This window comes from Arachis stenosperma, chromosome 4, assembly GCF_014773155.1.
Source record: "Arachis stenosperma cultivar V10309 chromosome 4, arast.V10309.gnm1.PFL2, whole genome shotgun sequence".
In the NCBI taxonomy this organism is placed as follows: Eukaryota; Viridiplantae; Streptophyta; class Magnoliopsida; order Fabales; family Fabaceae; genus Arachis; species Arachis stenosperma.
In genome coordinates, this window is record NC_080380.1 from 146670343 (window position 1) to 146683938 (window position 13596).

Consider the following 13596-nt stretch of genomic DNA (forward strand, 5'->3'; position numbering starts at 1 on the left):
CGTGGCGCCGTCGCAGTTGCATCCGAACAGTTGGGCCTCGATCCGCTGTTTCGAGATGGTTTGTGAATACCTCGAGCTGCCGGTGTCCGTAGATGTTTTTCTTTTCTTCTTCAACCTTACAAACCCTTCAAAGGAGGGGAAACACAAAAAGGGGTTCATGTCCTTCCGGTCTGCCCAGGGTCGGAGGATTTTTGGTTTGTTTGAGGACTCCTACCATGGGTTTAAGGACAAATATTTCAAGGTCCGTCCTGTCAAAGGTCGTCATCCCTTTTGGTTGTCATTGGAGGGGGTACGGCTCATCCCGACCTATTGGAGTTTCGGGGCGGGATCCAATGCTTTCGTCAAGGTAACCTATAAGGGCATGTCGGCGGTGGATAGAAAGATCGCCGACGTGTTGATGGCGGTCTTTGGGAGGAATCATGTGAATCCTCACCTTCTTATGGGTGATCGGGAGGCCGGTCGTAATTATATTTGTGAGAAGCCTCTGCTCATTTCGCCTCATATTTTCTTGCTTTTATTGATAGTTTGTTGTGACTAACCGACTTCATCTTCTCTCTCCCTCTCTCTTTTTTACAGTGGGAATGTCTGCCGAGGTAACGGGTCTTCCTGACTTGTTCCAAACCTTCCTATGTGGTAGTGACAAAGAGGAGGGTAACGAGAAGTCTGTCGCTGGGGGGCCTGCTGCTCCTCCGGAGGACAAGGCTGCTCCCGAGCAGAGGGCATCGGTCGACGAGACCGGCACCTCGGCTCAAGGCGCCGCGACCGAAGGTGACCAGGCGGTTCATGCTTCTCCTTTTCGTGAGGTTATCGGCACTGGGGGTTCCACGCCTAACCCGGATGCTGATGAAGAGGTGGAGGAGGTTCCTAGCTTCAAGAGGAAGAGGAAAGCGTCGTCTAGTCCTGAGGGGGTCCTTACTGTCATGGAGAGGAATTTTGACGCCGGGAACTTTATAGACTCCCAGCTGATTCCCGGTACTGAAGAGTATTTTCATGAGTCATCCCTTGCCGGGCAGGCGAGGTGGATGTACCGTACCCTCCTACGCGGCGCAGTGATAGCTCGGAAGGCCGAGTTCGAACTGTCTGGGATGGAGTCCCTCCGCAGGAGGTTGGAGTCTGCCGGGAAGGCTAATAACGGGCTAAAAAGTGAAGTTGAGACCCTTCGGGAGCAATTGACCCAGTTTGAGGAAAAGCTTGACGCCGCCGAGAAGAAAGCCACTGCTGCCGAACAGAAGGCCACTACTGCCGAACAGAAGGCCACTACTGCTGAGAAAAAACTGGAGGAGTCGGATGCGACGGTTTCACGTCTGGTCGAGCGCGAAATGGCTTTGGAGAGTCAGGTCAGCGCGGCGCAGAAGCGGGTGGCCGAAGTCGAGAAAGAGAAGCAGGCCGTGGAGGCCGAACTGGCAACATGGAAAGCAAAGTATAAAGACGTCGTCAAACAGGGGAAGGGTGCGATTTTGGCGACCGAGGAGGCCCTCAAAGCTCAGGTTAAAATTGTTGCCCCCGAGTTCGACACGTCGGCAATTAGTGTTTTCAAGGTCATTAAGGACGGCAAGATTGTTGACGTCCCCAAGAAATGAACTGTTTAACATTTTGTAGTGTGGCCGTTTTGTTTTGGCTTGTGAACAATTTGACTTCTTAGTCGTTTGTCCGCTTTAATGTAATTAACTTTTCCTTATTTGTCTGGTCGTGTTATCGTCTCTATTAACCGTTATTGGTTTATAGCCGTCGCTTATATTAACAGGTCGTGGCCTTTTGCGTGGCCGTTTTTTACCGCGATAGTTGACGGGCTCCCGGGGTGATCAGTCCCGGGGCCGCGCATCGTTGTCGGGTTGTGGTGGGGTGATTTGCCTGGGAAAAAGGAAAGGGAACAATACACGAGAGAAAATTTGCACAAGTATATCTTATTCGGTAATTGCATAAAGGACTCACAGGTCATACTGGAAATTTCAAATCCACAATTTAACCACTTAGCTTAGTTGGCCGGCGTGTCGCCCCGTTTGTTAGGAGTAGAACCTTCTCAAGTTGTTTGCGTTCCATGTCCTTGGGATTTCCTTACCATCGAGCCTTTCCAACTTGATAGCGCCCCTACCCATCTATTTTTTGATTCTATAGGGGCCTTCCCAGTTTGCCGCCAGCTTGCCCGCTCCAGGGGTCAGTGGGCCGATGTCGTTTCGCCTCAGGACGAGGTCGTTTGGTCCGAATTCCCTTTTGAGCACTTTGGTGTTGTAGCGTAGGGCCATTCTTTGTTTCAGTGCGGTTTCTGTCAAATGGGCCATTTCTCTGACTTCATCTATCAAGTCCTTTTCCACGGCTTTCTCTACTCCCTTCAAAAGTAGCCGGGGGCTCGGTTCCCCGATCTCTACGGGTATTACCGCATCCAACCCGTATGTTAGCCGGAAGGGAGTCTCTTTAGTGGAGGATTGTTCGGTTGTTCGGTAGGACCAACATACCGAGGCTAGCTCGTCGGCCCAAGCGCCCTTTTTATTATCCAAACGCTTCTTCAGCCCTAAAAGGATGATCTTGTTCGCGGACTCCACCTGTCCGTTTGTCCGGGGGTGTTCCACCGAGGAGAACCTCTGTCTTATACCCTGGCCGGTGAGGAATTCCGTGAACTTTTTGTCGGTAAATTGCATGCCATTGTCCGAGATGACGACTTCCGGGACCCCAAATCGCGTTATTACCTGCCTCCACAAGAATTTCCTGCAATTGGATGAGGATATGCTAGCTAGTGGTTCAGCTTCTATCCATTTGGTGTAGTAATCAATGGCAACTATGAGGTACTTGACCTGCCCAGGACCAATAGGGAAGGGTCCCAAGAGGTCGATTCCCCATTGAGAGAATGGCCGGGAGGACGTTAACAAGCTTAACTTGGAGGCCGGTGCCCTGTGAAAATTGGCGTTTTTTTGGCACTTGACGCATTTTTTGACGAACTTTTTGGAGTCTGCCATCATTGACGGCCAATAATATCCGGCTCGAACTAATTTTCTTGCCAGGGCCTTGCCTCCTTTGTGGTGTCCGCAGCAGCCTTCATGGACTTCCCTGAGGACATAGTCCGTTTGGTCGGGGTGTAAGCACTTTAATAGGGGTTGGTTGAGCCCTTTCCTAAACAGCTGTCCCTGGATGACGGCGTATTTGGCTGCTTCCCTTCTCAGTTTCGCCGCGTCCTTTTCGTCGCCAGGGAGTTTGCCGTTTTCCAGGAAACCAGTGATGGGGTCTAGCCATGAAGGACTCAGTCTTGTCACGTGCAGGGTGACTGCCGGCTCTCTCGTCATACCTTGGATAAGATATCGGTTGCCTTCTCCCGGTTTAGTACTGGCCAACTTTGATAGGAGGTCTGCCCGTGTGTTCCTTTCTCTAGGCACGTGGTGGACCGTGACCTCCTCGAATTTTTGGCTTAAGCTTTTGACTTTTTCCAAGTACTTTTGTAATAGCGAGTCTTTGGCTTGGTAGCTCCCGTTTACCTGGGAGGTGACGACCTGAGAATCGCTGCATATTTCCAGCTTTGTTGCCCCGACTTCTGCTGCTAGGGTCAAGCCCCCTATAAGGGCTTCGTATTCTGCCTGGTTGTTCGAAACGGGGAATTCGAACCTGATCGACTGCTCGTATACGACTCCAACCGGGCTTTCCAGGATGATCCCGGCGCCTCCAAACGTCTGGTTGGAAGCTCCGTCCACATGGAGCTTCCACCGTGTGCTCGCTTCTTCGGTTGGGTCCCCAGTTACTTCGACCAGAAAATCTGCCATCGCCTGCGCCTTGATGGCTTGCCAGGGTTCGTACCGTATGTCGTATTGGGAGAGTTCGATGGACCAAGTCATCATTCTCCCCGCTAAGTCGGGTTTCTGAAGCACTTGTCGGATCCCTTGGTCCGTTCTTACGACAACCTGGTGACTTTGGAAGTATTGCTTCAACCTTTGTGAGGAGGTCAAGAGTGCCAGAGCCAGCTTTTCTAGCTTGCTGTATCTTAATTCTGCCCGCTGCAGGGCTCTGCTTATGAAATAGACCGGCTGTTGAACCCTCCCTTCTTCCCGTACCAGAACTGCGGCCAGGGCTTCTCCTGTTATGGCAAGGTACAGGTATAGCGGCTCTCCGTCCTTTGGCTTCCCTAGTACAGGTGGTGCTGCCAGGATTTCCTTGAAGTGTTGAAAGGCTTCCTCACATGCGGGTGTCCACTCGAACGCCATCCCCTTCTTCATGAGGTTAAAGAATGGCAAGGCCTTTGCTGCAGACGCTCCGAGAAATTGGGATAACGAGGTCAGCCGCCCCGCCAATCTTTGGACGTCCTTGATGCAACCTGGGCTCTTCATCTGGAGTACCGCCTGGCACTTCTCCGGGTTGGCCTTTACCCCTCTCTGAGTTATCATAAATCCTAAGAACTTGCCAGCTTCCATGGCGAAGGCACATTTGAGGGGGTTCAACCTCATGCCATGTTGCCGGAGAGACGCGAATACGTTTTCCAGATCCTTTAAGAGGTCGTCTGATCGCGTTGTTTTCGCGAGGACATCGTCGACGTAGACTTCCACCGTTTTGCCTATAAGATCCCGGAATATCTTGCTCATCAGCCTTTGGTATGTCGCTCCTGCGTTTTTTAGGCCGAACGGCATCACCTTGTAGCAGAAGGTTCCCCCTGGCGTTATGAACGCCGTTTTGTCCTCGTCTGGACGGTGCATCGGTATTTGGTTATACCCGGAGTAGGCGTCCATGAAGCTCAGGTAACGGTAGCCCGCCGCAGCGTCGACGAGCGCATCTATGTTGGGGAGGGGGAAACAATCCTTTGGGCATGCCTTGTTAAGGTCAGAGTAGTCTACACACATTCTCCATTTGCCGTTGTGCTTTTTCACTAGAACAACATTTGAGAGCCACGTCGAGTAGTCTACTTCTCGTATGAAACCTGCTTCTAGGAGGCTGGCCGTCTGCTTGGCCACTTCCTCCGCCCTTTCTGTCGACATCTTTCTTCTACGTTGTGTTACCGGGCGTGCTCCCGGCCTGACGGCCAGATGGTGTGACATGATTTCCGGGTCTATACCTGGCATGTCGGCAGGTGTCCAGGCAAACAAATCCCTATTGGCCCTTATCATCTCGATCAAGGGCTCCTTTAGCTCTTGTGGGAGGTTCTTGTTAATGAACGTGAATTTCTCCTCCGTGTCGCCGATTCTGAATTTCTCCAGGTCCCCTTCTGGTTCCGGTCTAGGTTTGTCGTCTACCCTGGCGTCCAGGTCAGCCAGGAACACACCAGACGCCTCCTTTGATTTCTTTCTCATGGAGAGGCTGGCATTGTCGCAGGCGATCGCCGTCTCGAGATCCCCTCTTATGGACCCTATAGATCCTTCATCAGTAACGAACTTCATGACTAGCAGCTTTGTGTTGATCACCGCTTCAACATCGTTTATCGTCTTCCTTCCCAAGATGATGTTATAGGCGGTGGAATCTCGGAGGATCACGAACTCGGCCATTGTCGACCTTCGACCTTGGGTTTGTCCTACCGAGATCGGTAGGGATATCACTCCGTCAGGTTTGATGAAGTTGTCGCCTAGCCCAATGACCCCGTGTTGATGGGTCGTCAGATCGGCGTCCCTCAGCCCCAGTGCGTCGAACACATTGCGGAACATGATGTTTGAATCAGCACCTGTGTCGACAAGGATGCGTTTGACGAGGCCGGTTCCCACTCTGGCCGTGATGACCATGGGGGGTTTTCCGGGGCGTCGTCGAACCATTTGTCTTCCGGGCCGAAAGAAATGGACGGAGGCTTCTTAGAGTTTCGCGCCAACGAGGAGGAAACCGCTAAGACCTTAGCATATTTCTTGTGCGCCGATCGGGACTTTGGCGCGGTGTTTTTGGCTGTTACCACGTTTATCACAGTGAGGTCGTGGTCCCTATCTTCTGGCTCTTGTCGCCGCTTTGCTGAACGGGTTTTGGCTTCTTCGTCATGGTCGCGATAGCGCCTCCTCGGTTCTCTGATGAGATGGGAGAATTCTGCTAGCTTGCCTTCCCTTATCGCTTGTTCCAGTGCATCTTTTAGGTCAAAGCAGTCTTGCGTTTGGTGACCGTAACCCTTGTGATAGTCGCAATAGAGGTTCTTGTTTCCTCCCGTACGGTCCTTGAGTGGTCGGGGCTTCGGCAGGATCCCCTTCTCGGCTATTTGTTGATAAACTTCCATGACGGGAAGAGTGAGTGGTGTGTAGTTGGCGAATTTCCCGACCCGGGAGAACGACCTGGGAGCCTTGTTTGACGCCTCCTCCCTGGTTTGTTCTTTCAGTCTTTCTCCGTTGCCGGGTTGCCGAGATTGGGGGTAGCCGGACTGCCGTTTATTGGCAGCCACGACTCGGCTGACTTCCTCATCGTTTATGTACTCTTTAGCTACCGTCTGGATCTCATGCATCGTCCAGACCGGTTTCGTAGTGAGGTGTTTGCGAAAGTTTTCGTTGAGGAGGCCATTCGTCAGGCAAAGGCTGGCCACCGAATCGGTTAGGCCGTCGATTTCCAAGCACTCGTCGTTGAACCGATCCAGGTATTTTCTGGTCGACTCTCCCTGTCTCTGGGTTACCCCCAGAAGGTTTATCGGGTGTTTTGCCTTTGCTATTCGTGTTGTAAATTGGGTGAGGAATGCATGACTGATGTCCGTGAAACCGTGGATGGATCCCTGAGGTAAACCGTTGAACCATCTGATCGCGGGTCCCGCAAGGGTTACCGGGAAAGCTCGGCACCTCACCTCGTCCCCTACTCCCTCTAGATTCATCCTTGCTTCAAAGGTAGTGAGGTGTTCTAGGGGGTCTTGAGTCCCATCGTACCTCATGTCCGTCGGCTTGTCGAAGTGCTTCGGCAGCCGGACCTCGAGGATGGAATGGTGGAACGGGGTGGTGCCCATTATTACAGGTTGTCGTGTCCTGTTGGACCTGCCGTCTTCGCGACGTCGCGATGTGTGGCGCGTTTCCTTGCCTCGGGAGTAAATTTTCGTGTCATTCCGTCTCCTCGGAATTGGGGATTCTTCCCGGGTGCTCTCCGCTTCCGTTCGGGATGCGGAGGCATGTCGCGGACGGCTTCGGTAAGAGTCTCTTTCCTGGCTTTCGGAGGATGGGGCGTAGCTGGGATCGGTAGCTCGTTCGCCACGCTCCTGGTTGGCCAATTGCCGCTCCAAGTTTTGGACCCTGTGACGTAGCTCTTGCATTATTATGGCGCTGTCGCCGCCCGTTCCTCTGAAGGGTCGGGTCCTCGTGTGTTGTTCGGTGTGTTGTCGGGGGGACCTTCGTCGCCCTCTTAGCGAGGCGACAGAGGCCGCCCCTTCTGCTCCGGCTCCCCGGCCTTGGTCTCCGGGACCCAGCGCAATATCCATTGAGGCGGTCCCCACAGACGGCGCCAATGTTCGGTGTCGGTTACCGGACAGGTCGGGTGGTTACGGGATGGGATGAGGACGCCTCGCTCGCGATTATGCTAAACCCGGATTTGCCACGTAGCCGAGCTTCTGTTGTGAAGGTAAAGGGGGGGTGCCACCTGCAAAGACACTCCGACGCTATAGTCAGCTAGTGCGCAGGCGGGGGGGAAAATGATATGGAAAAGGTGACGTACCTCGGAGGAAGAGCCAATTTTCCCTTTATATACATGTCAGTAGTGGGCCCCTCATGGGGACCGGCCCATATTCTCACGGACGCTGTCCTGTAGCCGTGTGTGAGCCGCACAGGACATGTGTCCGGGTCGGTTGAAGGGCGTGGAGCCGGGTCGGGTGGAGCTCGGACCGGGTCGACCCGTGGGTTCCCTGGGCCAGGCCGCAACAATTTCAAATCATAACAATGTGTCTTTATTGGTTATTCTGCACAGCACAAAGGTTATAAATGCTTCGCTCCCTCTGGTAAGGTGTATATTACTCGCAATGTTATTTTTTATGAAACCAATTTTCCTTATAACTCTTTATTTCTATCTCAGACTAATGCTGCACCACCTCTTATATCAAAATTCACTCCCGTTAATACTACCACTAGTTCTTTTAATTCTGCTTCTTTTACTAATGTCATGCCTAGCTAGTTTAATTTCCTCTACTGTAGATACTTCTTCTCATAATATCCACCATTCAATTTCTCCCTTCCCTGTTAGTAGGAAGCAACACACTTCTCATGGCATGAATGCTGTCTTGGATTCTATGTATGAACACCCTCCAGTTAGTTCTTCACAAATAACAATTGATACTCGACAAAATCAAAACCTTCAAAGTAATGCACCTCAAATCCAAATTCTCATTTCTATCATTGAAATACTTATCCCCTATCCCAAGGAGTACCTCATCCATTAATACCCACCCCATGAGTATCGGATCTAAGACAGATGTCTTAAAGCCTACAGCTCACATTGCATCTTCTACTATTATTCAAAATTCTGATCCTCAAAATGGTTCAAAGCAATGAAAGATGAATACAAGGCCTTAATTAGAACTAATACATGGGCTTTAGTTCCACCCCCACCAAACATTAATATTATCGGTAATAGATGGGTATTTGCTGTGAAAAAGAATCCTGATGGTAGTATTCAAAGGTTCAAAGCTAGACTTGTGGCAAAGAGGTTTCATCAGTCACATGGTTTTAATTTTCAAGAGGTATTCAGCCCAGTTATAAGATCAACTACTGTAAGACTTATTCTAACTATAGCTTTGTCTCAAAATTGGATTATTTTAAAATAATTTGATTTTAATAACATTTTTTTAAACGGTGATTTGCATCAAGAAATTTATATGCATCAGCCTTAAGGCTTGGAACAAGGTTCTCCACACCTTGTATGCAAACTAAATAAAAGTCTCTATGGTCTTAAATAGGCTCCTAGAAAATGGTTTATGAAACTCAGCTCAACTCTCCATTCTTTGGTTTCTCTAATACTAAGTCTAATACTTCTTTTTATTCATTAAGAATGGACTAACCTACATTATTTATCTGTTATGCTATGTTGATGATATTATTATCACTAAAAATAATGTTGTTGAGGTCTAATTGGTAATTAACAAACTGTATAATTTGTTCTCACTTAAAGATATTGGATAACTATATTATTTTTTAGGCATACAAATGCAGTATCCTTATCCAAATCAGTTACATCTTTCTCAATCTAGATACATTGATAATTTTCTTTCTAAGATTGGGATGAGTTCTGCTATTAGCATGCCTACCCTATGATCTCCTCCCTTCAACTCTTGTCCACTGGCTCAGAAAAATTTAAAGATCCTTCCTTGTTTCATTCCATAGTAGGAGCTTTACAATATGTACCCGTAACAAGACCCCACATATCATTTGCAGTATATAAGGTCAGCCAGTTTATGCATTCATCCTTTGCTTTCTCATTGGAAGGAGGTAAAGAGGATATTGCAATATTTACAAGGCACCAGAACTCATGGCTTAGTATTCAATAGGTGCAATGATATTCGGCTGTATGAATTTGCTGATTCAGACTGGGCAGCAGATTTAGAGGATAGAAAATCTGTCTCGGGCTTTTGTGTATATTTAGGCACTAATTTGGTCTCTTGGTTTTGCAAGAAGCAATCCACAATTAGCAGATCGTCAATGAAGGCAGAATTTCGAAGCCTAGCCGCTTGCCAAGCTGAGCTAGAGTGGATAAAAAACCTGCTTTAAGAGCTGCAAATTAAGCTAAGAACGGCTCCCACTATATTCTGTGATAACATGTCCACAGTGATGTTAGCATCAAATCCAGTCCTCCACAATAAGACTAAGCATTTTCAATTAGACATTCAATATGTGAGAGACAAGATTAACACTAAGGAGCTTCATGTTGTGCACATTCGAACAAATTACTGACATTTTGACTAAACCGTTTTCAGCCGCCACATTTGATTAGTTGAAATTCAAACTTAGAGTGGTGGACAACCCTCTCTTGAGTTTGAAGGGGGTGTAAAAGATGGCAAATGTACAAAGATCAAGAAGAATAGTTAATAATCATTCTTTAGTCGTGATACATAATTCAGATTTGACAGCTAATCAAGCAAAAATAGAAGTTTGGGCTTGGGATCTTAGTTACTGAATATATATTTCAATGTAAAAGGAGAGAGTATGAGAAAGTACGGATACATCCATTTTTCATTGTTTGCTTGTTTATTTGCTTTCTAGGTTTCTTTGCATAATTTTTCTCCTTTGTTCATTGAGATCCTTTGTGCATACATGTTCTTATCTCAAGATCACTTCATTATGAATAGAGATAATATTCAATTTGGTCTCTAAATTTGCATGTGAGTTTTAATTTAGTTCCTATATAAAATTTTAATTGTCTCTATTAAGTCTCCAAACTTTGTGAATGTGACTCATAATAGTTTTCGGCCAGGATAATTTTTGACGCACAGACGTTAACGGAACACTAATTTAGACAGTTAGATGCTACGTTGAAATGACGACTTTTTTGTTTTTGCACTCAAATAGCCCAAAAATAATATTGTAAGTAGTATTTATTGAAACTTTTTCTCTCAAAGCAAGTGATTCGACGTCATTTTTGAGTTATTTGAGTGTCAAAATTAAAATGGCATTGGTTTACAAGTTTCAGCATGCATCTGAACTCTGGCTATCCATGTAGCGTTTCGTTAATATTTGTGTGTCAGAAATTGTCTGAAAAACTAATGTGAGTCATATTTGTAAAATTTTAAAACTAAATAAAAACAATTAAAATTTTAAAAACTAAATTAAAATTCATGTATAAATTTAGGACCTAATTGAAAATTAACACTTGTGAATATTAGTATATGTGAAGAAATAGTATAATAGATTTTAGAAGAGTAATTGAGTAATTTTGAGGCACCTTAAATTTGTTGTATTGTTGAATCATATATATATACCAAGCAAATCTTATAAACAAAGGGAGATTATTATCTCTAAACTTAGCTTGTAAATAGACAAATGATTAAATTGTTATCAACGGAAGAGTAAACATTAGAATTTATAACATGGCTAATTTTTTTTATCTTTTATTTTTCAATGACAAGTCTTTATTGATGTAAACAATATTAAATTATAATATTAGTACGATTATTTTGGTCAACAATAATTGTAGCACAAAAATAGAATTCCCCAACAAAACAAAACAAAACTCCTTGATTTTATAGACTACTTATTGATATTCAGCCACAAGTTAGTTATGACAGCTGGCATTAAGTTAGTTATTAGTTGTTATTAAGTTAGTAGAGGACAATATATAGGTGCAGTTAAGACATTTACTTAGAGGCCACGTCACAAGTTTGTTGATTCTGTTTTGCTAATTCGGTGTAATAACAGAATCAATAAGAAGGGAATGCAATAATACAAACACACAATTCAGATTTCTTTCAAAGTTCTTCTTTCACACTAACTCTATTACTATTATATAAGCTGCTATTAATTAAGAGTTAATCAAAGACATAATATACAAGATATTTTGGTCACTGCATTAACAAATTTTCATCAAACACATCATATAGTTTATATGAACCAGCTGCAATATAATAGCAAAAGATACATACATATGTTACATATATATATATGGAAAAGTCTAGGGAGCCAGCAGTTTTATTGAATTTTGGCCAGCATATAACCAGCAGAAGAAGGTGAGCCATTGGATGAAATCTCACACCAATCTCACACCAACAAATCATTATTGATGGCTAGTTGATGGCTAACAATTACAAAAATTGCTGGCCCCTAACATTGCTCTTTATATATAGATGCATTTTTCCTAGCTGAGTTCTTTTTTTTGACAAATATAATATATTTATTTAGCTTCAATTACATTAAAATTAATGCATACATCTAATTTTATTGTGTGACTGACTGAATATGATATGTGTATGTTTAAATTTCGTCTTATGTATGCAGCAATTTATTATTGACCAATAATAAACTCTTAAAGAAATTTTAGATATGCGACGAAGTAGTTTTTGATCTGTCAAACTAAAATAATACCCTGAAAAACATCTCCAAAGGTAGCTTGGTTTGGGAGCACATATTTGGTGAGGTTGTTAACATGTTCTTCAAAGCCCTGTGGTACATCAAAGTCCCATAAACTAAACCACAAGGCATCATAATCTGCTGTTGTAGTATCTGGCCATGAAGATGATGATAAATAATCTTGGTGCATCAAAGGGAAGCTTTGTTGCTGCTCTAATAACTTTGTTGGATTATTATTATTAGGGTAAATAAACCCCATATTATTGTGTTGATCATTGTAGTAGTTTTCTTTTGTCTCATCATCATAGGATTTGGTATTTTCATTATTATTATTACTTTTGTTGGTGTCCTCCATTACTACTTGCTCTTTTGTGACCTTTGATCTTCTCTTTTTTAGCTTCTTGTTATGCTTGGAATCCTCTTTCTTTTTGAAGTGGGTTCTCCAATAGTTCTTGATCTCATTATCAGTTCTACCTGGCAAGTACCTTGCTATTGTAGACCACCTATACAAAAAATAGAAGTGAAATAATAATTATTACATCAATAATTAAATTCATAAAAGTGAGTCCATTTGATATATAAATGATAGCTAGAGAATGGATACATCTATTATTACATATAAATATGAGTTTAATTTTGATACACTAATAGTGTAAAGCGTTTTATGCAGTCGTGCAATTACATGGTCAATATATAAAATAGTTATTTTTATTGATATGAAGTAATTAAATATACATGTAAAATTACTTTATATTTATATTAATAGTGCATCAAAATTAAATTCACATGAATATATGCATAAAATAAAAGTATAAGTAAAGTGAGTAAGTAGTGTGTGACTAATATCATTACTTGTTTCCCAAAATAGCATGCAATTCAAATATTATTCCTTCTTCCATTGGTGTTAATTGACCCTTCTTGAGACCAGGCCTCAAATAATTCACCCATCTCAACCTGCAACTTTTGCCACTCCTATTTAAACCTAAATAATTCAGTTTGAAAAATGAGTTAATATACAAAGGAAAATAAAAGACAATTGACTACCGTCTTTTCAATCAATATGAACAAAACCAATAATTGGAATTCACTTATCATTCTTTTAAGTAATTTTTTTCACCAACATATTTCTTAGAGTGAAAACTTACGTGCAATTATTTTTATGTGAAGTTGATAGTTGAAAATTGTTAAATGATAATTTAGTCAAACTTGTTAAATTTTTTAATAATTTTTAAATAAAAACTTCACGTAAAAATAATTTCACGTGAATTTTCACCATTTTAGAGAAATATTTTTAATAGTGGTAAATAAAATTATTTTTTTATTTAACATAAAGTTAAAGAGAAATTGGACAAAATATCTTATATGTAGTGGTAAATAAAAATTTCATTAAACATGTCTATTTTTTCATGTATTTTTTATGCATGCAGCATAGGGTGTGATTTGATCTTAGGAAGAAAAAAAAAAGTTTGTATTATAATTTGAGAATCAAAATCAAAACATATACTAGTTTAACTTAATTAATTACCTGTGAACTTGGCCACAGAACTCCACCTACCCTCCCCATGCAAGGTGACATATTCAGTGAGCAACTTGTCCTCTTCATGAGTCCATGGCCCTTTCTTCCACCCTCCATATGAACCCATTATCATAACCACCATGATATTTTTTTTTTCACTTTCACTACTATATCTTACTTTTT

The 13596-nt window shown here is 43.7% G+C and overlaps 1 protein-coding gene across 1 annotated transcript; it reads right to left on the minus strand.

Moving 5' to 3' along the window:
• Positions 1–11402: 11402 nt before the first annotated feature.
• Positions 11403–13596, minus strand: LOC130976841 (MYB-like transcription factor EOBI). Its single transcript, XM_057901777.1, has 3 exons — positions 13423–13596; positions 12750–12879; positions 11403–12400 (listed from the first exon to the last, which is right to left on the minus strand). Exons 1-3 carry the CDS (start codon positions 13553–13555, stop codon positions 11896–11898), a joined length of 768 nt encoding a protein of 255 aa, XP_057757760.1. The 5' UTR covers positions 13556–13596; the 3' UTR covers positions 11403–11895.

Excerpts from the sequence above, each read along its gene's own strand:
- LOC130976841 (XM_057901777.1), bottom strand. The coding sequence starts at position 13,555 with ATGGTGGTTATGATAATGGGTTCATATGGAGGGTGGAAGAAAGGGCCA. Across the intron at positions 12,880-13,422 it reads TTCTGTGGCCAAGTTCACAG|GTTTAAATAGGAGTGGCAAA; the intron begins GTAATTAATTAA and ends TGAATTATTTAG. Across the intron at positions 12,401-12,749 it reads CATGCTATTTTGGGAAACAA|GTGGTCTACAATAGCAAGGT; the intron begins GTAATGATATTA and ends TTTTTTGTATAG.